Source organism: Falco naumanni, unplaced genomic scaffold (assembly GCF_017639655.2).
Source record: "Falco naumanni isolate bFalNau1 unplaced genomic scaffold, bFalNau1.pat scaffold_115_arrow_pat_ctg1, whole genome shotgun sequence".
NCBI classification, from domain to species: Eukaryota; Metazoa; Chordata; class Aves; order Falconiformes; family Falconidae; genus Falco; species Falco naumanni.
Genome location: NW_024427361.1, coordinates 42,042 through 68,957, shown reverse-complemented (window position 1 = coordinate 68,957; position 26,916 = coordinate 42,042). Strand labels below are relative to the sequence as shown.

At 58.5% G+C, this 26,916-nt stretch overlaps 1 protein-coding gene across 1 annotated transcript in view; it reads right to left on the bottom strand.

Annotated features, from left to right (window-relative positions):
- Nucleotides 1-7,857: 7,857 nt before the first annotated feature.
- BICRA (BRD4 interacting chromatin remodeling complex associated protein) overlaps nt 7,858-26,916 on the bottom strand; it is a 34,070-nt gene continuing 15,011 nt past the window's right edge. The window contains 13 exon segments of the mRNA XM_040581330.1: nt 7,858-9,176; nt 9,526-9,628; nt 9,902-9,928; nt 9,930-9,997; nt 11,128-11,276; nt 11,422-11,480; nt 11,775-11,900; nt 12,327-12,454; nt 14,276-14,459; nt 20,809-22,743; nt 24,140-24,205; nt 24,608-24,650; nt 25,393-25,438. Coding sequence (XP_040437264.1) covers nt 7,984-9,176; nt 9,526-9,628; nt 9,902-9,928; nt 9,930-9,997; nt 11,128-11,276; nt 11,422-11,480; nt 11,775-11,900; nt 12,327-12,454; nt 14,276-14,459; nt 20,809-22,743; nt 24,140-24,205; nt 24,608-24,650; nt 25,393-25,438 — 4,127 coding nt within the window. The 3' untranslated portion in view covers nt 7,858-7,983.

Sequence of the window (26,916 nt, the reverse complement as noted above, 5' to 3'; positions counted from 1 at the left end):
GAGGGTGGGATCTGGGATCCGTGTGGGATGGGATCCCACTTTTTTTGGGGGAGAATTAAACCCAGGGAGACGGAGGGTGGGATTTGGGATCTGTAAAGGGTGGGATCCCACTTTTTTTGGGGAGACCTAAACCCAGGGAGACGGAGGGTGGGATCAGGGATCTGTAAAGGGTGGGATCCCACTTTTTTTGGGGAGAACTAAACCCAGGGAGACCAGAGGGTGGGATCAGGGATCTGTAAAGGGTGGGATCCCACTTTTTTTTGGGGAGACCTAAACCCAGGGAGACGGAGGGTGGGATCTGGGATCTGTGTGGGATGGGATCCCACTTTTTTGGGGGGAGAATTAAACCCAGGGAGACCAGAGGGTGGGATCTGGGATCTGTAAAGGGTGGGATCCCACTTTTTTTGGGGAGACCTAAACCCAGGGAGACGGAGGGTGGGATCAGGGATCTGTAAAGGGTGGGATCCCACTTTTTTTTGGGAGACCTAAACCCAGGGAGACGGAGGGTGGGATTTGGGATCTGTAAAGGGTGGGATCCCACTTTTTTTTGGGGAGAACTAAACCCAGGGAGACGGAGGGTGGGATCAGGGATCTGTAAAGGGTGGGATCCCACTTTTTTGGGGGAGAACTAAACCCAGGGAGACGGAGGGTGGGATCAGGGATCTGTGTGGGATGGGATCCCACATTTTGGGGGGAGAATTAAACCCAAGGAGACCAGAGGGTGGGATCAGGGATCTGTGTGGGATGGGATCCCACATTTTGGGGGGAGAATTAAACCCAAGGAGACCAGAGGGTGGGATCTGTGATCTGTGTGGGATGGGATCCCACTTTTTTTGGGGGAGACCTAAACCCAGGGAGACGGAGGGTGGGATCTGGGATCCGTGTGGGATGGGATCCCACTCACCGGTTGAGGAAGGTGCTCCCGAAGGGGCTGAGCTTGCGGAAGGGTTTCTTGGGATCGACGACCAGGGCGTTGCCGGGGGTGATGCCGGGGGTCTCGCCGTGCATGATGGCCACGAAGGAATCGGTGGTGGGCTCGGGCCCGATCCTGCTGCCCGGGATCTCCTGCTCCAGCAGGTACTGGAGGAAGGTGGTCTTCCCAGTGGAGTACTGGCCGGCCACCAGTACCATGGGCTTGGTGTCGAAGTCGGCCTCGTCCAGCGCGGGCGAGTGGAACTGGTGGAAGCGGTAGTGGCGCTCGAGCGGGAGCAGCTTGCGCAGGTAGAGGGTCCTGAGCCCCTGCCGCAGGCTCCGCACCTCGGGGGGCGCGGGGGGCGGCTGGCGCCGCAGCCAGCTGAACATGGCGGGGGATGGGGGGGGTGGGTGGGGTGTCAGGGGGAGGGGGGGGGCATGGGGGGTGGGGGGCCCGAGGGGAGGTGGGGGGGGGGAGGAGGCGCCGAGGGTCCGATAAAAAATGAAATAAAATTTAAAAAATTGGAAAAAAAACCAAAAAAAAACCCAACAAAAAAATACACCCCCCCCAAAATATTAAAAGAACTAATAAAAAGAAATTAACCTCCCCCCCAAATATTAAAAAAACTAAAAAAAAAAGAAAAAAACCTGGAAAAAAATCAAAAAACTAAAAAAAAAAAATACACACCCCCCAAAATATTAAAAGAACTAATAAAAAGAAATTACCCCCCCCCCCAATATTAAAAAAACTAAAAAAAAAAAGAGTAAAAAACCTGGAAAAAAATAAAAAAACTAAAAAAAAAAAATCAAAAAACTAAAAAAAAAAATATCAAAAAACTAAAAAATTAACCCCCCCCAAAAACCCTAAAATTAAAAAAAAACCGAAAACCCCCCACTCTTAAAAAACCATTTAAAAAAACCGAAAAAAACCTCAAGAAAACCTTCAAAACCCATTAACCCCCCCGAAAATATTAAAAGAAATTTGTAAAAAATAAAAAAAATATTAAAATGATGAAAAATAAAATAAAAAAAGGCAAATGAAAAAGATCCAATAACGAAAACAAAGTAAAGGAAAAAGGTCAAAGAAAAAAAAAAAAAAGGCAAATGGAAAAAGGTGGAACGGAAAAAAAGGGAATGAAAAAGGTCAAATGAAAAAAAAAACAAACAACCCAGCTACTGAAAAAAGATCGAATGAAAAAAGTCAAATTAAAAAAAATAATTAAAAAGATCAACTAAAAAAAAGCGAATGAAAAAGGTCGAATGAAAAAAAAAAAGCAAATGAAAAAGAGCAAATAAAAAAAAGCAAATTCAAACCGTCGAATCAAAAAGAAAGACAGCAAATGAAAAAAATGAAATAAAAAAAAAAGGATAGAATTGGGAAAAAAAAAAAAAAAGATGAGGTGATGAGGTGGAAAAAAAATCAAATTCAAAAAAGATCCGATTGAAAAAATAATGAACTAAAAAAAAAAAAGCGAAATAAAAAAATCCAGCGGAAAAAAAAAACCACAAAGGGAAAACCCAAACTAAATAAAAAAAGATCGAGCTGAAAAAAGATCGAATCGAAAAAAAAAATCGAATTGGAAAAAAATGGAAAAAAAAAATTAAAAAAAAAAATAAAAGAAAACAAATAGAAAAAACCCCACAAATTAAAAAAAAAATATTTAGAAAAACAAATTTAAAAAATCAAATAAAAAAAATAAATTTTAAAGTATCACCCCCAGAGGACCGAAACTGAAATTAAGTCCGATTAAAATGATATCAAACTTTCCCCTCCGCTCCGCTGCACTTCGTAGTTTTTTTTTTTTTTTTTCTTCTTTCCCCCCAATGAGCCAAAATCCCCGGTTTTCCCCCCAAAAAGGCGGCGGGGGGGGGGGAGGGGCGGCCCCGGGGCCGCGTTTCGCTGCTTTTTCCCGGTTTTTAATTAATTTTTGGTGGTTTCGGGCACGAGACGCCCCGGCGCGGCCGCAGCTCCCGCGGCTCTGAGCGGGGGGGGGGCGGCGCCCGGCGGGAAAATAGGGAGCTCATTAGCATAAATCTGCATACATTAGCATAAATCACGGGGGGGGGGCGGTTGGAGGCTGAACCATAAATGGGAATAATAATAAAAAAAAATAATAAACGCGGCAGAGGGCGGGAGGGGGAGGGGCCGCCCCTCCTCCCCCCCCAACTGTGACTCCCCCCCCCGGGACCCGGGAGGGCGCTGGGGGGGGTCCTGAGCCCCCAGCCCTATTTGGGGGGGGTCTGTGTCCCCCCCCCGAGCCCCCAGACCCACTTGGGGGGGGGGGATTCTGGGTCCCGTGTGGCCCCCCCGAGACCCCAGACCCACTTGGGGGGGTCTGTGTCCCCCCCCCGAGCCCCCAGACTCACTTGGGGGGGGGATTCTGGGTCCCATGTGTCCCCCCCGAGCCCCCAGCCCTATTTGGGGGGGGTCTGTGTCCCCCCCCGAGCCCCCAGACCCACTTGGGGGGGGGATTCTGGGTCCCGTTTGGCCCCCCCGAGACCCCAGACCCACTTGGGGGGGGTTCTGGGTCCCGTGTGGCCCCCCCGAGCCCCCAGACCCACTTGAGGGGGTGTTCTGGGTCCCGTGTGACCCCCCCGAGACCCCAGACCCCACTTGGGGGGGGAAATCTGGGTCCCGTGTGTCCCCCCCCGAGCCCCCAGACTCACTTGGGGGGGGGATTCTGGGTCCCATGTGGCCCCCCCCGAGCCCCCAGACCCACTTGGTGTGTGTGTGTCTGGTCCCGTGTGGCCCCCCCCGAGCCCCCAGACCCACCTGGGGGGGGGATTCTGGGTCCCGTGTGGCCCCCCCGAGCCCCCAGACCCACCTGGGGGGGGGATTCTGGGTCCCGTGTGGCCCGCCCGAGCCCCCAGACTCACCTGGGGGGGGGGGATTCTGGGTCCCGTGTGGCCCCCCCGAGACCCCAGACCCACTTGGGGGGGGGTTCTGGGTCCCGTGTGGCCCCCCCCGAGCCCCCAGACACACTTGGGGGGGGTCTGGGTCCCGTGTGGCCCCCAGCCCTATTTGGGGGGGGAGTCTGTGTCTCCCCCGAGCCCCCAGACCCACTTGGGGGGGGGGCGGATTCTGGGTCCCGTGTGGCCCCCCCCGAGCCCCCAGCACTGCGTGGAGGGAGGCTGGGTCCCCCTTGAGCCCCCAGACCCATCTGGGGGGGGGGTCTGAGTCCCGTGTGGCCCCCACAAGCCCCCAGCCCCGCTTGTGTGTGGGGGGTCTGGGTACCCCCCCTAAGCCCCCAGACCCACTTGGGGGGGGGGGGGAGTCTGGTCCCCCCCGTCGAGCCCCCAGCCCCGCTTGTGGGGGGGCTCTAAGTCCCCTGTGGCCCCCCCCGAGCCCCCAGCCCCACTTGTGGGTCAGGATTGGGGTCCGGGACCCCTCCCCAAGCCAGGTGGGGGGTCCCACCTCTCGCCCCCGAGCCCCCAGCCCCACTTGTGGGTGACACTGGGGTCCCCACCGGCACCAAGAGACCCTCAGAGCACCCCCCAAATCCCACTCCCCCCAAATCCACCCTGGAACACCGAGGGTTGCTCAGGACCCCCCCCCCCCCCTGGGCTGGGACCCCCCTCCCCGGGCTGGGACCCCCCCTCCCCGGGCTGGGACCCCCCCCCCCAAGGCTGGGACACCCCCCCCCCCAAGGCTGGGACCCTCCCCCCCCCACCCCCCACCCATCTGGGGGGGGTTTACCTGGATTTCCAGGGCGCTGGCGGGGGAGGGGCGCTGGCGCAGGGACCACCGAGGCGGGGGGGGGGCAGTTTTTAAAAAGAAGAGCGATTTAATTTACACAGAAGTACTAAATGTACAGAATTCTTTAAAAAAATCGTTATAGACAATAAATACAGTACAAAATTATTTTATAGTACTATATTTCAGAACTGTGATAGCGTTCACTGGTACCGGTGGGGCTGGGGGGGGGGGTCACCGCTCATGGGGGGGGTGGGGGGGAGGGATTTGAGGGGGTGCCCGGCTGTATCTCACCTCCCCCACCCCACCCCCCGAAAAAATAAAATAATATAAAATAAAATAAAAAAAAAAGGGGGTGGTCGGGTGGGGGTTTCGCGTCCCCCCCCCTCCCGAAAATCCGGATTCAAATGGGTGGGAATGGGTTGACCTGGCCTCCCCGCCCGGGTGCGACGTAGGATCCCGATGGCCAAAGCTGGAGTTTTCACCCCAAAATTAAGGGGGATCCCCACCCCCACCCCCACCCCGCCCCATTCCCTCCCCCCCCCCCCAAACCGGCCCTTTTGGGGTGACAAGGGAAACTCGCGGCTTTTCCGACGGATCCGTCTGGCGGAGAAATGGAAAAATAAGGAGCCAACGATCCCGATCCACGCGTCCTTCTCGATCGGAAACAAAAAATAATTAAGAATTAGACAATAATATTAATAATAATAAAAAAAAAAATCCCAAAACGCTTTAATATACATTTATATATATATATATACGTATATATAAAAAAGAAAAAACGCCAAATATTTTAAGGCGGGGGGGGGGAGGGGGGGGGAATCGTCCCTTATTGCTCCCCCGACCCACCCGGGGGGGGCTCGGGGGGGGGTGGGGGTCCGCCCGCGCGTCCAAGAATTCCAACTAATTAAAAAAAAAATTAAAATGATTATAATTAATTATCTTGGGTTTAGCTGTGGGATGAGCAAAGGGGCCTTTTCCCCCCGGGGGGGGGGGGGGGGGCTGAATCCCACCCCCTGCAGGTTGTTATTTTTGGGGGGAAAAGGGAGCGGGGTAAGTAAATAAAGTTAAAAAAAAAATAAAATGATGAGGATTTGGGGTTAAAAAAGGAGGAATTGGGTGGGTGGTGGCCAAAAGGGGGGGGGGGAGGGGGGGGGTCAGGGGGGGTGAGCCAGCGCGCAGGAATGCCGAGCGCCGCCCCGTTCCCAGGCTCGGGAAAAGATTTATGGTTCCTGCTTGGAAAAAAAAAAAAAAAAAAAAAAAAAAATTTAAAAAAATAATCATGTAAAAAAAAAAAAAAAAAGAAGCAAAGGGGGTGGGGGGGGAGAATAAAATAATAAAATAAATTAAAGCAGCCTCATCACGGTGGGGGCGGCTCCCCAGTCCCGTGCGGACTGGTTTATTTTGCCCCGCAAGCCGATTAATATTAATTAATAAAAATAATAACGCAACGGATCGGGCGGGGCGGCGGCTCCGGTTGGGAAAACGGTGGATTTGGGGATTTTTTTTGGGGGCCGGCGGATGTTTGGTTTCCATGGGATCGCTCCCCGTCGGTGGGGCCGGCCGGAGGCTCCTTTCACCGCCGGGGGGGGGGCGGGGGGGGCGGGGGGGGCGGAAAATTAATAATCAAAATAATAAAACTCCCGAATTTCAAACAATAAATTCGAAACAAGCCAAAAAGCCGACGTTCCGCTGCTGCCCGCCCCCGCCCCGCCCCCACCTGGGGTCCCCGCTGCTCCTTGTGCCCCCCCCCCAAAGATGCGACCCCCCCCCCCCGCCGTGGGGATCCATAGATCCCCCCCGTGGGGATCCATACGTCCCCCCTCTGTGGGGATCCATACGGTTCCCCCATGGGGATCCATATGTCCGTGTCCCCCCCCCCCCCCGTGGGGATCCATAGAGCCCCCCCATGGGGATCCATATGTCCCCCCGTGAGGATCCATACGGTCCCGTCATGGGGATCCATACGTCCCCCCATGGGGATCCATATGTCCCCCCGTGAGGATCCATATGGTCCCCTCATGGGGATCCATACGTCCCCCCATGGGGATCCATATGGCCCCCCCACAGGGATCCATACATCCCCCCATGGGGATCCATACGGCCCCCCACCATGGGGATCCATACAGCCCCCCTCTGCGGGGATCCATACATCCCCCCATGGGGATCCATACAGCCCCCCCATGGGGATCCATATGTTCCCCCACCACGGGGATCCATACGTGCCCCCTGTGAGGATCCATATGGTCCCCCCATGGGGATCCATACATCCCCCCATGGGGATCCATACGTCCCCCCACCGTGGGGATCCATACAGCCCCCCTGCGGGGATCCAATACGCACCCCCCCCCCGTGGGGATCCATACGTTCCCCCCATGGGGATCTATACAACCTCCCTGTGGGGATCCATACATCCCCCCGTGAGGATCCATAGGTCCCCCCGTGGGGATCCATAGGTCCCCCCTCCCCCGTAGGCGGCGCGGGGGACACAATTCCCGGAATCCCGGGACACCCCGCGGGAGCGGCCGGAGCCTCCCGGGAAATTCTTGGCATCGAACCCCCTCATTATTATATATATATATATAATTTTTTTTTTTTTTTAAGGAAACGCGCGTAAAAACGCTTTTTTTTCTATTTTTGGGCGTGTTTTTCCCCTCTCCGCTCCCAAACCTCGGCGCTCCCGGCGGTTTTGGTGCCAAATAATTTTTTTTTTTTTTTTTTCCCCCCCGCTTCTCCAGCCTCACATCCCGTCGCTTTTCCTTTTTAGTTAGTGTTTTTCCGTTTCCTTTTTCCTTCCCTCCTCCCCCCCCTCCCCCCCACCCCCCCCCCCCCACCTCCTTGGCTGACGGACCGGAGGGTCCCAACCCCTCCCCCCCCCGCCCCCGGCGCGGTGTCAGAAAATAATTTAAAACAAAACAAATCCAAAATTTAAAAAAAAAACAAACAAAAACCAATAAACAAAAAAAAAACCAAAAAAAAAAAAAACAAAACCAAAAAAAAAGGATAAACGCTCCGGGCGTACGGAGCGGGAGCAGGGTGGGGGTGGGGAAGAGAGAATAGACCGCTCCGATTAATTCGATATTAGCAAATTTGTTACAGAATCTAAATTACAGCCGAGACCCCCCCCCCGCCCCCCCACCCCCCCCCCCCTCCCCCCTCCCCGGCGCTCGGTGGATCGGACGACCGCGGGCGCCGCTTTCTATAAACCCCGCGACTGGGGGGAGGGGTGGGGGGTGGGGGCTTTGGGAAGCCCCGTGGAGGGAGGGGGTGGGGGTTGGGGGGGTGTCTTGAGCATCCGCGCGAGCGGAACCGCTTCCTCTTCCTCTTCCCCTTCCCGGGGGGGGGGGTGGGGGGTGGGGTCCGCGCGCGGTTCGCTGTTATCTGTTCAACGTCCTGGCGCCCAGGCCGCCGTTGTGACTGGGGGCGAGGTAGGCGTCCGTGCGGTGGGCGGGGGAGGAAAAAGGGGAGGAAGAGGAGTTGTAGGAAGAGGAAGGGGTCCGGACGTTCTGCCCCCCGCCGCTGGGGGGTTGTTGGAGGTTGAGGATGCTGTCGATGGCGCTCTGGAGGTGCTCGGTGAGGGAATCGTCCTGGGGGCTGTCGCTGGAAAAACTGGCGTTGTCCACCTCGAAGGCTTCCAGCTTCCGCCTCTTGGCCGGGGGAAGCGGCACTTCCCAGGAAATTTCCGGCCCGGCTCCTTGGTCGGGAGGATCGGGTTTAATCATCCCGCGGTAAAATTCGTCCTCCGCTTCCGCCAGCTCCTTCATGAGGCCGCCGGTGGAGTCGTCGGCCTTCGGCGGCGGCACCGCGGTGGCGGCGGCGGCGGCGGCGGCGCGGTTGTAGAAGACTTTGGCGCCTTCGTCCTGCTGCCCCTTCGCCGCCTTCTCCCGGCCGGGCTGCGCCGCGCCGCCGCCCCGCGCGCCCCCCTCCTCCTGCTGCTTGGGGGCGCCGGGGGGTCTGGGGGCGTCGGCGGGCTTGTCGGCGTCGAGGTGCTGGCGGTAGGTCTTGCGCAGCGGCAGGCGGCAGTAGGTCGCGGCGGGTTTTTTCTCGACGGCGACGGAGGCCACGTGGTCAACGGTGCCGTTCATCTGCCCGCCGGCGGCGGCGGCGGTGTTGGCGGCGGTGGGGGTGGGGGCGTCGGGCCCTTTGATGACGCGGCAGACGGGGGGGGGCTGGTGCACGGGGTCCAGCGCGGTGTTGTGGACCACCTTGCTGAGCCCGGCTTCTTGCTTGATCTTCAGCTTGAGGCCGATGCGGCTCCTGGCCTCGTACGTCTTGATGGGGGGTTTGCTCCGCGAGGGCAGCGCGTCCTCGTCGCCGTCCAGCGCGGGGGACGCCTTGGCCCAGCTGACGGAGGGCGAGCCGCCGCTCTGCTTGATCACCAGTTTGGTGGGGGGCAGGGGGGGAGCCGGCTGCGCCGCCGGGGGCTTCAGGTTCTCGGGGGGAGGCGCCGCCGTCGCCGCCGCTGCCGCCGCCGCCGCGCTGGAGATGGAGGCCGAAGGCGCCGAGGAGGAGGAGGAGGAGGAGGAGGAAGAGGAGAGGTTGTGCGAGCGGGACGAGGAGACGTACTCGTCTGGGAAGGGAAACACCGCGTCAGGCGCGGGCGCTGGCAAAATTCACCATTTCTCGCCCCCAATAAATACATTTTCACCCTAAAAACGCACCTCATGGGGGTCTTTTTGTATCTTCCGACGCACGATGCAGCCCCGCTAAGCCCTGCCCCCCCCCCCCAGCCCTTCCTCCCCACAAAAATTCCCCCCAATCCTTCCCCCAGATCCTCGGGTTTTTTTACCCCAAATCCCAGCGGAGGAAGAGGGGAGCGGGCGTCCAGCCCCCGAGGGGGGCGGGGGGAGGGGGGGGGGGGGGGGGGGCGGAAGCGGTCGGGAAAAGGGGCGGAAGTGGCGGAAGGATCCGCTTCCCACCTGGTTTTTCCTTGGCCAGCTGCTTGTCGAGCGCCAGGGTGGTTTTTTCCTCCTGGATAAACATGCGGTCGATCATCACCATCTCGGCGGAAGGGCTGACCCTCTGCGGGCGAGAGGAGGGGGGATGGGGGGGGGGGGGGGGGTGGAGGAAGAAGCAAGCGGATGTAGAAAATTAATTAATTAAATTAATTATTTATTTTTTAAATTATTTATTAAAATATTTATTTATTTATTCATTTAGCTATTTAAATAAATAAATAAATAAATAAATAAATAAATAAATAAATAAATAAATAAATAAATAAAATTATTTATTAAAATAATTAATTAATTAAATAAAAAATTAATTAAAATGTCACCAACTGGTGGGACTCACCCGGGACTCCTCCAGGAGCAGCAGGCGGGTACTTGTTGAGCATGGCCTGCGTGCGCCGCAGCAGCTGCGTGGACACCGCTTCGAACTCCTCGTCCACTGCGAGGAAGAGGAGGAGGGGTGTGGGGGGGGGGGTGTGGGGGGGGGGGGGGGGGGGGGGGGGGGGGGAAAAAAAAAAAATTGGCTGTGAAAAGGCCAAAGGGGCAGGTCACGGGATGGGGGGTGGGGGTGTGGGGCTTGAACAGCGCGTTTCGCCCGAAGGGGGGAACCCCAAAAAATAAAAGGTCCCGGGTTTTCATCGCTGCGATCGTTAAGATTTATCTAAAATTTGTTTTTTGATCATTCTGCACAACGTACAGGGGCTGTGATGATTTTTCTGACTGATTCCAGCTCAAAAATCCTGGAAAAAATCACCCGAGGGATTTATTTTTCGAGGGGACGCGCAGAGAGTTTCTCCCCAACGCCAAGAAACCTGCTTTTGGGGTTGGATTTATTTTTTTAGGGTTGGATTTATTTTTTTTAGGGTTTTTTGGCGTTTTTTGTTTTAGAAAATCTGGTTTCCTACTGCTCTGGCACCCCAAAAAATAAAGGTTTCCAATTTTTAATCGCTATGATCGTTAAGATTTATCTACAATTTGTTTTTTGATCGTTTTGCACAACGTAAAGGGGCTGTGATGAGATCTCGGAGCGATTCCAGCTCAAAAATCCTGGAAAAAATCGCCTGAGGGATTTATTTTTCAAGGGGACGCGCAGAGAGTTTCTCCTCAACACCAAGAAACCTGCTTTTAGGGTTGGATTTATTTTTTTTAGGGTTGGAGTTATTTTTTTTAGGGTTGGATTTATTTCTTTTAGGGTTTTTTTTGTGTTTTGTTTTTTTTTTTAAAAGTCCGGTCCCCTGCTGCTCCGGCACCCCAAAGAACAAAGGGTCCTGGATTTTTATCGCTGTGACCGTTAAGACTCGTCTACAATTTGTTTTTTAATTATTTTGCACCAACGTACAGGGGCTGTGATGAGATCTCGGAGCGATTCCAGCTGGGAAATATTGAAAAAACATCCCCTCGGGGATTTATTTTTCTACGGGACGCGCTGAGGGTTTCTCCCTACCGGTAAGAAACCTGCTTTTGGGGTTTTTTTTGGGTATTGGTTTTTGTGTTGGGTTTTTTTTGTGTGTTTTTTTGTTTTTTTTTTTTTTTTTTTTTTTAAACCTGTGGTCCCCCTGGGGAGCTCACCCTTCTGGTAGTCTCGGGCGGAGGGCAGCATCCCCTGGTAGACGTGGTAGGGCAGGAGGCGCCGCAAGGCGTCGTCGAAGGAGCGGAACGAGGTTTTGTAGTCGGGGTGCAGCACGGCGCCCTGGTGTTTGTGCAGCTGCTCCAGGAAACTGCCGGGAAGGAGGAAGAGGGTGAGGAAGATGCGCAATTCCCCATTCCTGGCCTTTTAGGGGAGGAAAAAGCCAGGAAAATCCACGGGAGCCGGACCCCCGGCGGGTGGTTTAAGCCCCCCCCCCCCCCCCCCGTTGCGCTCACCAAGCTTCCTTGCTGGGTTGTAGCGTCGGGGTTTTCTTCAGGCCGAGCTTCCCGTCGTACTGGTGGGAGAAGGAGAGGTCAGGGGGGGGGCTGTGCTGGGGAAAAGGGGGGGGGGGGTTCACCCCCATTGATGGGAAGGGGGAACGGGAGCGCTGCGGCATGGGGGGAGGGGGGGTCAGGGTGGGTTACGGCTTCGATAAAGCGTTTGCTGCGTTTAGAGCATCTCTCGGGTTTGGAGAGAGCTAAAACGAGCGCAGCAAATGTCCTGCTAGGTATAAATATATATATAAAAAAAAAAAAAAAATGATCTATCTCGACATAAATATATATATTTATATCAAATATCTACTCACCAGCGGCTGGCCTTGCACGGGGACCGAGGGCACGAGCTGTGGCAATCCCTTCCCGACGACCGGGATGGGGACGGGCCCTTTGCCGAGGTTCAGCCCCGAGACGGAACTGATCACGCCGGGCTTCGTCTGCGGCAAAAACCGGGAAATTAATCACCGTCTGTTAATTAACCGAGGCGCTCAAAGGCCGAAACCGGCTGCTGAGGCATCGCCGGTTAGCTGGCAGGCAGGCGGCTTCCGCGCGTCCCCGGTGTAAACGCTCCGGTTCAAAAACGGTATTTTGGGGGGGGGAAAATTACAAATTATTCCGGATGGCGCTTCCAGAAATCCGCGCCGACAACCCCCACACCCCATTAAAGCATCGGTGAGCAAACGAGGAGGAGCCACCAAAGCCCCCTCCCCAAAAACGCAGCTAATACCGGCGGGGAGGGGGAATTCTGTGTCGTTTTCAGAGGTTGGCGGCGCTTGACAAGTGGGAAAAATCCAGATTTCTAGAAATGAATTCTTCTTTTTTCGATAAAACCGAGCGGAGATGCATGAAAATCGCTTCCTCACCTGCAGGGGCTGCTGGATGGGAAGAGTCGCCCCCGACTTCCCGGGGGCTGCAGCCCCTTTCCCGGTGGAAATCGGCGCGGAAACGCTGGAGAAGGTCTTGCTCTCCGCAGGAACCGGGGCGGTGATACCTGCCGCAACAGAGAGCGGGGCTGGGGGGTTTCATCTCCAGCCCACCCACAAGTACCACCCCCCCGGACCCCCCCCAGCACCTTTGCGCCCAGATTTGACCCAAATCCCCCCAAAATCGGAGCAGGACTCGCCCCTTCGCCCTTTTCTCGCACGCTGAGCACCCCTGGGTGGCTCCGTTCTCCCGAAGTAACGGCGCCCACCGTCCGGGCTGCCCCGTGCCCGGGGTCTGGGATGCCCTTCCCAACATTTGGGATGCTATTCCCAACGTCTGGGATGCTCTTCCCAGCGTTTGGGATGCTCTTCCCAACGTCTGGGATGCTCTTCCCGGTGTCTGGGATGCTCTTCCCAGCAATTGGGATGCCCTTCCCAACGTCTGGGATGCTCTTCCCAACGTCTGGGATGCTCTTCCCAACATTTGGGATGCCCTTCCCAACGTCTGGGATGCTCTTCCCAACGTTTGGGATGCTCTTCCCAGTGTCTGGGATGCTCTTCCCAACATTTGGGATGCTATTCCCAACATCTGGGATGCTCTTCCCAGCATTTGGGATGCTCCTCTCAACGTCTGGGATGCTCTTCCCAGCGTTTGGGATGCTCTTCCCAGCGTTTGGGATGCTCTTCCTGGTGTCTGGGATGCTCTTCCCAACATTTGGGATGCTCTTCCCAACATTTGGGATGCTCTTCCCAGTGTTTGGGATTCTCTTCCCAACGTTTGGGATGCTCTTCCCAGCGTTTGGGATGCTCTTCCTGCTGTCTGGGAAGCTCTTCCCAACATTGGGATGTCTTCCCAACATTTGGGATGCTCTTCCCAGTGTCTGGGATGCTCTTCCCAACGTCTGGGATGCTCCTCCCAACGTCTGGGATGCTCTTCCCAACATCTGGGATGCTCTTCCCAACGTCTGGGATGCCCTTCCCCACATCTGGGATGCTCTTCCCAACATTTGAGATGCTCTTCCCAACATTTGGGATGCTCTTCCCAACGTCTGGGATGCTCTTCCCAACATTTGGGATGCTCTTCCCAACGTCTGGGATGCTCTTCCCAGCATTTGGGATGTCTTCCCAGCGTTTGGGATGGTCTTCCCAGCGTCTGGATGCTCCTCCCAACCTTTGGGATGATCTTCCTGGTGTCTGGGATGCCCTTCCCAACATTTGGGATGCTCTTCCCAACGTTTGGGATGCTCCTCCCAGTGTCTGGGATGCTCTTCCCAGTGTCTAGGATGCTCTTCCCAACGACTGGGATGCTCCTCTCAACGTCTGGGAAGCTCTTCCCAACATTTGGGATGCTCTTCCCAGCGTTTGGGATGCTCTTCCTGCTGTCTGGGAAGCTCTTCCCAACATTGGGATGTCTTCCCAACATTTGGGATGCTCTTCCCAGTGTCTGGGATGCTCTTCCCAACGTCTGGGATGCTCCTCCCAACGTCTGGGATGCTCTTCCCAGCGTTTGGGATGCTCTTCCCAACGTCTGGGATGCCCTTCCCAACATCTGGGATGCTCTTCCCAACGTTTGGGATGCTCCTCCCAACGTCTGGGATGCTCTTCCCAACATCTGGGATGCTCCTCCCAACGTCTGGGATGCTCTTCCCAACATCTGGGATGCCCTTCCCAACGTCTGGGATGCTCTTCCCAACATTTGGGATGCTCTTCCCAGCGTTTGGGATGCCCTTCCCAACATCTGGGATGCTCTTCCCAGCGTTTGGGATGCTTTTCCCAGCGTCTGGGATGCCCTTCCCAACATCTGGGATGCCCTTCCCAACATCTGGGATGCCCTTCCCAACATCTGGGATGCTCTTCCTGGTGTTTTTCCCCGTGGAGGCAGCACAAACCTGTGGTGGAGGGCGGGAGGGCGGTGGGCGCGTGGCTGGCCGCTGCGGCCGTGGTCACCGTCACCGTTTGGCCCTGGCTGCCCACCAGGACGGAGGAGGACGGGCCGGTGAACTGGGCGAGCGCGGGGGGGGCCTGGCTGCTGGGGGGCTGCTGCTTCGTTTGCAGGATGATCCCTTGGGGCACCTGGGGGGGAGGGGGGGGGGGGGAGAAAAAAAAACACAACAAAATGGAGAAGGAGCCCCAAAATCCATCGCTTTTTCACCCGGGAGCAGGAGGAGGGAAGGGACCGACGGCTCGGCCGATCCCGGCGATCCTGGCGCTGGATCCCGGCGCTGGGAGACGGACGCAAAAGGAGCAGGGGGGGGAAAAAAAAAAAAATAAAGTGCCTGCCGAGCCCTGCCCCCACCCGGTTACCGGGTCTAAAAACCCCCAAATCACGCAAATCGCATCCTCAGATGGGGAGTTCTAATTAACACGTGGTTAATCAGTGGTTAATCAGCTCCAGCCTTGCCCCTGTCGCTGCCTTTTCCCCTCCCCCCCCCCCCCAGCAGGGATAAAATAACGAACGGCAGTTTAATTGTAGAAACCTGGGGGGGGGGGGGTCGGGTGCTTTCACCCCTGAGCACCCCCCCCCCCTCGCTGTTATCGAGGGCTGGACCGGTCCTGGAGCATCCCTCCTGCATCCCTGCATCCCACAGAGCCCCTCCAGCACCTGCGCCCCTCCCCCCCCCCGCCAGGTGACAGAGTGGGGCAGGATCTGGCTAAGGACAGGTCTCGGGGGATGTGGGGGGGGGGGTGGGGGTGGAGGTGGGGGAGGGGAGCCGCTTTGCCAAAGGCCTTTTTCCTCGTTGGATCCACCAACCCAAGACCCCCCCCGTCGTCACCCCCGCGGCGGGCGCTTTCCCGAGGGATCCACGTGCGACGACAGGCGGCAGAGCCGGATGTAACCCGCGGGGCACAGCACCCCCAAACCCCCCTTCTCTCCCCTCCCCCCCCCCCCAAAAAAAAAAGGAGGCAGCCCCTCGACGGAAGGAGCCCCCCCGCCCCGAAACTCAGAGGATCTGTTTGGGAGGAACCGACTGGGATCTGCTTCCCGTTTGGCCTGGGATCCCTCGGCTGCCCGACGGCGGGAGGGGGGTGAGGGGTCGCGCTCCCCCCCCCCCCCCCCAAAAAAAGGAGGAAGCCCCTCGACAGAAGGAGCCCCCCGCCCCAAAACTCAGAGGATCTGTTTGGGAGGAACCGACTGGGATCTGCTTCCCGTTTGGCCTGGGATCCCTCGGCTGCCCGACGGCGGGAGGGGGGTGGGGGGTGCCGCGCTGCCTCCCCCAAAAAAAGAGGAAGCCCCTCGACGGAAGGAGCCCCCCAGCCCCAAAACTCAGAGGATCTGTTTGGGAGGAACCGACTGGGATCTGCTTCCCGTTTGGCCTGGGATCCCTCGGCTGCCTGACGGCGGGAGGGCGGTGGGGGGGCGCGCTCCCCCCTCCCCCCCAAAAAAGGAGGAAGCCCCTCGACGGAAGGAGCCCCCCAGCCCCAAAACTCAAGAGGATCTGTTTGGGAGGAACCGACTGGGATCTGCTTCCCGTTTGGCCTGGGATCCCTCGGCTGCCCGACGGTGGGAGGGGGGTGGGGGGTGCCGCGCTGTCTCCCCCAAAAAAAGAGGCAGCCCCTCGACGGAAGGAGCCCCCCAACCCGAAACTCAGAGGATCTGTTTGGGAGGAACCGACTGGGATCTGCTTCCCGTTTGGCCTGGGATCCCTCGGCTGCCCGACGGCGGGAGGGGGGTGGGGGGGCGCGCTCCCCCCCCAAAAAAAAGAGGAAGCCCCTCGACGGAAGGAGCCCCCCGCCCCAAAACTCAGAGGATCTGTTTGGGAGGAACCGACTGGGATCTGCTTCCCGTTTGGCCTGGGATCCCTCGGCTGCCCGACGGCGGGAGGGGGGTGGGGGGGCGCGCTCCCCCCCCCAAAAAAAAGAGGAAGCCCCTCGACGGAAGGAGCCCCCCGCCCCAAAACTCAGAGGATCTGTTTGGGAGGAACCGACTGGGATCTGCTTCCCGTTTGGCCTGGGATCCCTCGGCTGCCCGACGGCGGGAGGGGGGTGGGGGGGGCGCGCTCCCCCCCCCCCCCCAAAAAAGGAGGCAGCCCCTCGACGGAAGGAGCCCCCCGCCCCAAAACTCAGAGGATCTGTTTGGGAGGAATCGACTGGGATCTGCTTCCCGTTTGGCCTGGGATCCCTCGGCTGCCCGACGGCGGGAGGGGGGTGAGGGGTCGCGCTCCCCCCCCCCCAAAAAAAAGGAGGCAGCCCCTCGACGGAAGGAGCCCCCCGCCCCAAAACTCAGAGGATCTGTTTGGGAGGAACCGACTGGGATCTGCTTCCCGTTTGGCCTGGGATCCCTCGGCTGCCCGACGGCGGGAGGGGGGTGGGGGGGCGCGCTCCCCCCCCCCCCAAAAAAAAGGAGGCAGCCCCTCGACGGAAGGAGCCCCCCGCCCCAAAACTCAGAGGATCTGTTTGGGAGGAACCGACTGGGATCTGCTTCCCGTTTGGCCTGGGATCCCTCGGCTGCCCGACGGCGGGAGGGCGGTGGGGGGGCGCGCTCCCCCCTCCCCCCAAAAAAGGAGGAAGCCCCTCGATGGAAGGAGCCCCCCGCCCCAAAACTCAGAGGATCTGTTTGGGAGGAACCGACTGGGATCTGCTTCCCGTTTGGCCTGGGATCCCTCGGCTGCCCGACGGCGGGAGGGGGGTGAGGGGTCGCGCTCCCCCCCCCCCCCCAAAAAAAAGGAGGCAGCCCCTCGACGGAAGGAGCCCCCCTGCCCCAAAACTCAGAGGATCTGTTTGGGAGGAACCGACTGGGATCTGCTTCCCGTTTGGCCTGGGATCCCTCGGCTGCCCGACGGCGGGAGGGCGGTGGGGGGGCGCGCTCCCCCCCCCAAAAAAAAGGAGGCAGCCCCTCGACGGAAGGAGCCCCCCGCCCCAAAACTCAGAGGATCTGTTTGGGAGGAACTGACTGGGATCTGCTTCCCGTTTGGCCTGGGATCCCTCGGCTGCCCGACGGCGGGAGGGGGGGTGAGGGGTCGCGCTCCCCCCCCCCCCCCCAAAAAAAAGGAGGCAGCCCCTCGACGGAAGGAGCCCCCCAGCCCCAAAACTCAGAGGATCTGTTTGGGAGGAACCGACTGGGATCTGCTTCCCGTTTGGCCTGGGATCCCTCGGCTGCCCGATGGCGGGAGGGGGGTGGGGGGTGCCGCGCTGCCTCCCCCCAAAAAAAGGAGGCAGCCCCTCGACGGAAGGAGCCCCCCGCCCCAAAACTCAGAGGATCTGTTTGGGAGGAACCGACTGGGATCTGCTTCCCGTTTGGCCTGGGATCCCTCGGCTGCCCGATGGCGGGAGGGGGGTGGGGGGTCGCGCTCCCCCCCCCCCCAAAAAAAGGAGGAAGCCCCTCGACGGAAGGAGCCCCCCCGCCCCAAAACTTAGAGGATCTGTTTGGGAGGAACCGACTGGGATCTGCTTCCCGTTTGGCCTGGGATCCCTCGGCTGCCCGACGGCGGGAGGGGGGTGGGGGGTGCCGCGCTGCCTCCCCCAAAAAAGAGGAAGCCCCTCGACGGAAGGAGCCCCCCGCCCCAAAACTCAGAGGATCTGTTTGGGAGGAACCGACTGGGATCTGCTTCCCGTTTGGCCTGGGATCCCTCGGCTGCCCGACGGCGGGAGGGGGGGTGGGGGGTGCCGCGCTGCCTCCCCTCCGGCCCTACGCCCGGCCTGAGACCCCCGCTCCTGATTTACCTGCTGGAACCTGTCGAGTATTTGCTTCTGCTGAGGAGCGGGAGCGGGGGGAGCCGGGAGGGTTTGGAATTGGTTCGGGACCAGCGGGAAGCTCCTCGGCTGCTCCGCGCTCAGGTGGAGAGCGTGGGTGGGGGTGGGGGGCTTCAGCTGGGCCTGGGGGGGGAACTGCAGTTGGAAATGGGGGGAAGGAGCGTGTTGGACCTCGCTCGGCGCCGGGAGCTGGACCTGGGGCGGCGGGGGGGCTTCTGCCTGCGCCGCCGCCGCCGCCGCCGGTTGGAAGGGGGGCTGGGGTTGGGAGGGGGGGCGCAGGGGGTGCTGCCCCCCCCCCAGGGGGGAGGAGGCCAGTTGGTTCTGGATGACGTAGAGGCCGGGCAGGGGGGCCTGCGGGGTGCAGGAGCGGGAGAGCGGCTCGGAGGGGGGCCGGGAGAGGGTCTGCGGCTGGGAGGGGGGGCGCGAGTGGGGGCGGGAAGGGGGCCGGGAGAGGGGTTGGGGTTGGGAGGGGGGGCGGGGAGGGTGGGGGGATTGCATTTGGGAGAGGTGGGCGGCCGGGAGCTGCGGGCTCTCCCCCAGGGGAGGATGAGGTAGCGAAGGGGACGGGGATGCTCCAGGGAGCTTCTGCTGCCCTGCGGGTAACTGCAACAGAGAAGGAAAAGAGGAAGAAGTTAGTCCAAGCCCAGGAAGTTCTACCCGGAAGGTGCCCACTGGTTTCCTCTGTCAAAACACCTTCCCACGTCGGTCGCCCTCGGAGCTGCCGCCTCCGGCAAAACCAGCCCCTGCTCTCGGCCACCCTGCCCCAAGCCCCTGGGGGGGGGGGGGGGGCTTCCCTCAGCAGGGCTTCTAAAAGCGTTGTTTTTTTTTTTGGGGGGGGTGTCAAGGTAAAAAAAACTCAAAAACCACCCCAAAAAAAAAAAAAACAACCACCAAATTTCAGGAGGGCACGTGGCACGGCTTCGCTGGGGATTCCAGCGGCGGCTCCACCGGTGTCTCCGCCGAGGGGGGGTCCAGGAGCCGGGACACCGGGGGGGGGGGGGGTTGAAGTGTTTTTTTTTATTTTTTTCCCCCAAAAAACACCCTCCGGGGGGAGGGCTGGGTGCCCCCCGCTCTCCTTTCCTCGCCCCAGGAAGGGGGTCGGTGGCCGTCGGGCTCCTGGGGGCTACCGAGGCCGGCCCCGAGGGCGATCAGAGTCATTTGGAGCTTTTAATTGCTATGGAAGTATAAAGAATTGGGGCTGGGGGAGGGGGGGAATATAGAAAAATCAAAAAAAAAGTGGTAAAAAGGCTCGGGCCGGCTAAAAACAGCAAGTTGCGAGCGAGAAGGGAGAGGAGGAGAGCAAGCGACGCGGGGCGGCAGCAGCGTGGGGTTAGTGAGGACCTGCAGGCAAGCGAGCAGCCAGGGGGATGGGGGATGGGGGGGGATGGGGACACGGGGGGGGGGGTGGGGGGGTGGTCCTGCAGCCCCCGGCTTGGCCCACCCGGGGCTGTGAGTGGGGGTTTTTGGGGTGAAGGGGATGAAATTCGCCTTCGCCCGGCGATGAACGGCCGGAGCCGCTTCGTTCCGGGCGCTTCTCCCCGCTCCTCGTCCCCGCGCGGAGCCAACTACGGGGCGGCCCCGGCGGAGAAATCCCGACCGGGGGCAGAGCCGGGTACCGGGGCGGGGGGGAAATTCAAACCCCGAAAATTCAAACCCCGAAAATTCAAACCCCGAAAATTCAAACCCCGAAAATTCAAACGCTGGGAGACAGCGGCCGCCAGCCAAACCCGCGGCCGCGCTGCTCCCCCAGCGTAGGATTTTCCAGATTTCCCTCCGGGAACCGCGTTTCGGCGTTCTCCTCCTTCACCCGCCTCTCACCGCGTTCCCGGCACGAGGGATCCCGCAGGAGAAGGTTCCGGCACCCGCCGTGTCCCCCCGCAACACCCCCAACGCCGCCGCCGCCGCCTTCAGCGGGTGGAGGAGGGTGGACGCGACGCCCGAGCGTCACCACCCGCGTTAAGACGGTGGGGGGGGGGGGGTGGGGAAAGAAACCGGTGGAACCGGGACGGGACGAGCGCTGCGCCGTCGCCTTCCCTCTATTCCCGCATCTCAGCGGCACCGGGAGCTTCCTCGACCCGCCGAGCCCGCTCCGGCTCCGACCCTTAATCACGTCGGGATCCCAGGTCGACATCAAACGGATCGACGCGGATCCGGCGCTACTCGTCCCGCCAAAAAAAAAAAAAAAAAAAAAAAAAACAAAACACCCACCGATTTTAAAGCTTCCCGCTATTCGACGACTACTAAAACCACCACGAATTAAAAAAAAAAATTAAAAAAAAAATTAATCAGAGCGCTCGCTCTCTTCGCGCTCCCATTATTCGGGGACGTCGGTGGGTTACAGACCTTCCCCCACCTCGGTGAGTTTAAGAAAACACCCGCAGCGGTGCCGAAAACGTCACCCAAGCCTTCACCTCCGCTGCACCGCCTTCTAGAGCTGCCCGCCGAATCGAAAAGTTCCGCCACGAGCTAACCAAGGGGGAGAAGCCCCAGCAGGGCTGCCGCCATCCGCGCCGCGCCGACGGTAGCTCCGGTGCGGCGAGGGGACGGCGCTCGGTGAGGCGCCAGACCCGCTCGCGGCGCCCGGGTAAGATTTTTAAACACCTGCCGAGGACACGGGATCGGCGCTGGACCGCGGGAGCGCTCCTCGCGCGAACGGCGCGTCAACCGAAGCCCGATAGCGCGGTCGTGCCGCCGGCACCGCCGGCACCGCCGGCACCGGGGCTCTACTGACCTGCTGGAGGAACATCTGCATGGAGTCCTGGTTGATGACGGCTCCGGCGGCCGCTTGCCCCAGGATGATTTTCTCCGGGCTGGAAGCCAAACCGGGGCTGGCTTGAGAAGTGACGGGTTGCTGGGGGGGGGGCGGGGGCGGCACGTTGAGCTGGAGCGGGGCGGGCGGTTGGGAAGCGGTCTGGACGGTGAGGATGGAGGACTGGTCGGCGCTGGGCAGCGGCTGCGGCTGGCCGAGGCCGGGGCTCTGGCTGCTGGTGGCGGCGGAGGCCTGGATGCTCACGGCCTGGCCTAAGTTCTCGGGGGCGTTGAGCATGGCCACCTGGTTGGGCAACGTCACCCCCTGGATGACCGTTTGGCCCGTCTGACCCAAGGAGGCGGCTACCGAGGGTTGGCTTTGGGTGGTCAAGCTGCCCGCCAACGAAACGGGCATCTGGAAAAGGGCCGGCTGGCCCACCTGGCCGGGCTGGAGCTGGATGGGGGCCGAGAGGATGTGAGCGGTGCCGTGGGCGTTCTGCGAGGTGAGCACCTGGCCCAGGTTCAGCTGCCCGGCGATGTTCTGGTTGGTGAGGATCTGGTTGGTGATCAGCTGCCCGCCCGGCCCTTGGCTGGTGATGATGTGGGCCTGGCCGCCGGGGTGGGAGGTGGTCAGGATCTGACCCCCCATGTTGGCCTGCAGGGCGGAGAGCTGTTGGGGGATCTGCACGGCGGAGGCGCCCGCCAGTTGCCCGGGCAGGAGGAACTGGTTTTGGCCCTGCAGCATGGCCTGGGGGACGTGCTGGGCGGGGATGACGATGCTGCTGCCCTGGTTCAGCAGGTGGACGCTCATGGGCTTGCTGAGGGCCTGCTGCTGCGGCGGCGGCTGCTTGAAAACGTTGGCTGGGAGCCCCTGGGGGAAGCCCGACAGCACCACGTTCTGCCCGGCTTTGCCGGCCATGAAGGTCAAGTTCTGCTGGGCCTTCTGCTGCTGCAGGGCCGCTTCGTTCTGGATGGTCAGCGTGGCGTTGTTGGAGGCGAAGGGCTTGGGGGTGATCTGGTAGAGCTTCTGCTGCAGGACCCCCGCCGGTTTGGGCTGGATGGGGGTGGGCGTCCTGTGGATGATGACGTTCTGGGCCTGCACCAGGGGGCTGCTCAAGTTGGAGGTGACGGTGAGCGGCTGGGAGCCTTGCGTGCCGGCCACGCCGCCGAACATGGAGTTGCCGTTGAGCGTGGTGGTGGCCACCGCCGGTAGGTTCTTCTGGATGACCAGCCCGGCGCTCTGCGGCGAGACCCCCGCGGAGGCGAGGGTGACCTGCTGCTGCTCGGGCGCCGTTTGGGTGATGTAGCTGCCGACGGGCATGGTGGCCACCTGGGAGGGTTGGACCTGCTTGGCGATGATCTGCTGCGCCGGCTGGTTGATGGCCATCACCTGCTGCCCCACCACTTGGATGGGCCCGATGCCCAGCGCGCCGCTGGGGCTGCCGTTGGGCAACCCCTGCAGGTTGGAGATGGGTTGGATGGTGACGTTGCCCAGTCCCACCTGCTGGAGGAAGGGCTGGACGCTGATGGCCTTGTTCACCACGTCCGCCCCCACCGACTGCTGCACCAGGGCTTGGTGGGTCAGGACGGCGGGCGGCTGCAGCCCGATCAGGTCGGCCCCGCCGGGGAAAATCTGCGGGGTGCCGTCCGAGGCCGCCTGCACCACCGGCTGGAGGGTGGGAAGCTGGAAAGAACCCAGATCCAGTTCGGCTTCCGCCTCCAGCGTCTGCTCCGTGATGTTGGCCTCCTGCAGGCTCTGCTGGAGGATGTCGCAGGGCTGCTCCGAGTTCTGCAGGTTGGCCCCGCCGCCCGCCGGCGAGCCCAGGATGTCATCTTCTAAAAAGTCCAGGTCCACGCTGGTGGGGGGCTGGCTGGGCTCGGCGCTCAGGTGGTTGCCGGAGGCCTCCTGGACGTGCAGCTGCCGGCGGAGGGGAGAGGAAAGAAGGAGACGTTGAGCTGGGGGCGGGGGGGAGGGGGGCTTGGAGGTGACGCTTTTGGCCGGCCACCTCGGGGGGGGGAGGGGGCCCGCCGTGCCCTCGTGCCACCCCCGCAGCTGGCACCCCGGGGGAACGCGCCGCTGCGTCCCAGGGGCGGCAGACCACCCGCTTGCCGGGTGGGGGGTGGGGGGGTGTCACAGGCGCCCCCAGGATGGGTTGGAGGCTCTGAGCTTCGAGCCGTTGCCCAAACGAAGAGCTCGGGGTGCGGGTGGGGGTGTCCCTCGCTTCCCCCCCCCCCCTTAAAAAATGACGGGATGGGAAAGGGGAAGGGCATCACCTTAGGGGGGGGGGTGGGGAACCGCTGGGAAACCTCAGCCCGGGGGTGGGGTGTAGGGGGAGTGAACCCAGCGCACGCTATAGGCGACCCTCCTATAGAGCCCTATATTGCCGTACGGCGAGCGCCGCGCCGGGGGGAACCGCGGCAGGAACCGACGAGCGCCACGCGGCCAGACCCCGGGGGCCCCCGCCGGCTCCCAGGGATCTGCTAAGAAGAAATCTACTCAAAAAGGATCCAAAAAAAAAATCCACGTGGAAGCAAACCTCAACTCCTAGGGGGAAGCCTACGGGTTAAGAGTGTCGGCAGCTCGACCCGCGGTCTTTGTAAAACCAAAAAAAAAAAAACCAAAAAACCCACCCAAAACATAAATGGAAGGGAAAAAAAAAAAAAAATTAAAATAATCATCCAGGTTCTTATTACAATGGAACTGGAAATAGGGGCTGGGGGGGGGGGGGAGGGGGGAAGGAAAAAACAAAACCAAAGAGACCTTCATGCTTAATGTTATCCATGCAGAGTAACGCATGCTCTTGGGGGGAAAAAAAAAAGGAAAAAAAAAATAAAAAATAAGGATTTTTAGGATCTACTTCCATGCATTTCACCCGGCCTGCGAGGGGAGGGAGCGCTCCAGCCCGGGGGTGCTGGGAGAACGGGGATTTTCCTCTTCCCAAGTGATTTTTCAGAGTTTTTCCGAGTTCTCCCTGCCGCACGGCAGCACCCCCGGCTCCTCCATCCCGTTTTCCAGCTCCAAGCTCACCCCAGGTCGGATGCGCCGCGAAACCGACTTTTTCCTTCCCCTCCCCCCCCCCCCCCCCCCCCCCCCCCAGGATCCACGGGGGAACCTGTGGGGGCCGTTTCTCTACCAATCTTGGGGAATAATCCCTGCGTCCTGCCTGGGAAGCGGATGAAAAACAAGCCTAGGAAATAAAAAAAAAAAAAAAGAAGAAAAAAGAAAAAAAAAAAAAAGGGGGGGGAAAAAATAAAAATATAAGGAAAGGTTTCTAAGCTGACGTTCCCCGAGGATAAATTAAAAAAATACATACCCCAGCACCTTCAAAAAAGGCACTGGCTGCATCTCCTGTGTTGTCCAGGAGATCATCACTGTCAATCTGTAATTAAAAAGATTTTATTTATTTTCTTCAGATAGAGAACGAAAAAAAAAAAAAAATATGGAGGGGAAAAAAAAAAAAATAATTAAAAAAAATATTAAAATGAAATGCAGAGCGCTGATGGAAAGCGCCGAGTCCCTCCCCGTCCCCGTCTCCTGCCGGCACGCGGCCTGTGTCGGCTCCGAGCGCCCCAAAATCCCGATGCGAGAGCTGCCCGGAGCGCTTGGCCGGGGTCCTACAAACTCCTCGAAGCTAAAAAGGATCCTGAACTCGGGGGTGGGCTTTCTTTAGAGAAAAAAAAAAACAAAACCTCATTATTTAAAAAAAAAAAAATAAAAAAAAATTGAAGGATATGGGTGTTCAAGGTGTTGTCGTGGTGAAGAGAACCGAGTTGCCGCTCACCTTTTCGGATCCATGTAAAAAATCGTTCAAGGCCTGAGGGTCGCTGCAAAACAACGAGACGAAAAGCGTTTAGGGGCGCAGCGCGTGATCCCCTTTGGCAAGGCGTCTTTCTAATTAACGCCGCCACTTAATTGAGGGCTAACGACCGGACCGACACCCCCACCCGTGCCACCGCGTGTACCGGGTGCTCGCCGGGCGCTCGGCCTCTCCCACGCCACCGCCGCTGCCCTCGCTCCCCTTCCCCGGTTAATTGCGTGAAGCCCCAATTACCAACGGCTTCCTAATCACCCTAAACCCCTTGGGGAAATTAGCCCGCGTTGGCCGTTGCAAGGGATTCATCCAAATATTTAAAAAATAATAATAATAATTGGGGGAACCCGCTGGCGAGCGTCCCCAGCCTGGTGCTGCCGATGGGAAGGACGGGAGCGCAGCGCGTCGATCCCTAAAAATCCCAACCAAACGCCCACCTGGGACACCGAGAGATCCCGAACGGGATCCCTGCGTGGGATCCGCGCTTTCCTCACGCGAAATTCCGTTAAACCTCCCCCCCCCCCCCCCCCCCCCCTCCCCGGCACAGCCCCGAGCCCCCCCATCCCAGCTCCAACCCCCCCCCCCCCCCAGCCCCGTCAACCAGGAGGGTTTGTGTGTTTTCGTGTTTTACACCTCGGAGGAGTTTTGGGTGTCGGGAGACACAACGCGGCGCCGGGGAAGGGGGGCGGTGGGGGGCTGAGCCCCCCCCCGGTGCCCACCCCAAGAGGGCAGGGGAGCGCCGCGGTGCGACTTACCAAATTACATCTAGCAGGCACCGGCCGTCTTCATCATCCATGTCAACTGCGAAAAGCGGAGAGGGAGAGAGCGGGTTAACGCCAGGAGAGCCCCCGCGTCGTGCTCGGCTTCCCCCCTGCTACCCGGTAACGTTCCGGAATGTTCTAAGGGGAGAGGTGAACTCTGATTGGTTGAGGCTGCAGCCAATAGGATGCAGCGGAACCCCACGGAACCCTGTGGAACTCTCTGGAACCCTCTGGAAACGGATTCCTGGTCAATATTGACCAGTGACCGAAAAATTAACTACCTAAACCCTAAAATCTTAAAACTAAACCCTTAAAACTAAAAACCCTCAACCCCGTTAAACCTAAAAACCATAAAAAACCCCTACGGAAGCTGAACCCTAAACCCCTTAACACCCTAAACCCCTTAAAAATACTAAACCCTCACCAACCTAAACCCTAAAATCCCTAAAAAAACTTAACTTTAAAAACCTTTAAGCCTAAAAACTCTTAAATCCTAAACAATCTTAACGATAAAAACCTTACACAGCCTAAAATCGGAACAACCTAAACCCCCTGAACACCCTTAACCCTAAAAACACTGAACGCTCAACGACCTAAACCTTAAAAACCCGACCCCCCTAAACCCAAGCACCCTTAAACCTAAAACACCTTAACTTTAAAAACTTAAAACCCTAAACCCCCCAAATCCTAAAAAAACTTAGCTTAAAAAACCTTTAATCCTAAAACCCCTAAAACCCCTTAACTTTAAAACCCTAAAACCCCTAAACCCTCTTGACCCTAAACCCCTAAACCCTAAAACCTCTTAACACCCTAAAACCCCTGAACACCCTTAAACCTAAACCCCCTAAATCCTAAAAAACCCTAAAAAAACCTTAACTTTAAAACCCTAAAACCCCTAAACCCTAAACCAACACCCTTAAGCCTAAAAACCCTAAAAAATCTAAACCCTAAACATCCTTAAACCTAAATCCCCTAAACCCAAAACACCCGAAACCCTAAAAATCCTAAAAAAACCTGAACTTAAAAAACCTTTAAGCCTAAAACCCCTAAAAAACCTTAACTTTAAAAACCTAAACCCCTAAACCCCATAAAACCCCTAAACCCTAAAAACCCTAAAAACCCTAAACCCTAAAAACCCTAAAACCCCTAAAAACCCTAAAACCCCTTACCCCTAAAACCCCCCAAACCACTAAACGCTAAACAACCTAAAAAACCCCAAAACCCCCCAAAAAACCCCTAAACCTCACCCCCCCAAACCCCAAAGGGGGGGTCCGGAGGGGAATCCCGTCGCCCCTCCAACGTGGCGCGGGACAACCGGGAAGCCGAAAAGCCCACGTTGGCCGTTGAAATGAATTTATTCAAAATTTTATTATTTAAAAAAAAAAAAAAAAAAAAATTTGGGGGAACCCACTAACGAAGAGTCCCCAGCCCGGCAGCGTGTGGATCCCTAAAAATCCCAGCAAAACGCCAGCGAGCCGGGACACCGCTGGGTGGATCCCCAGCCCCAGCGCCGAGGGA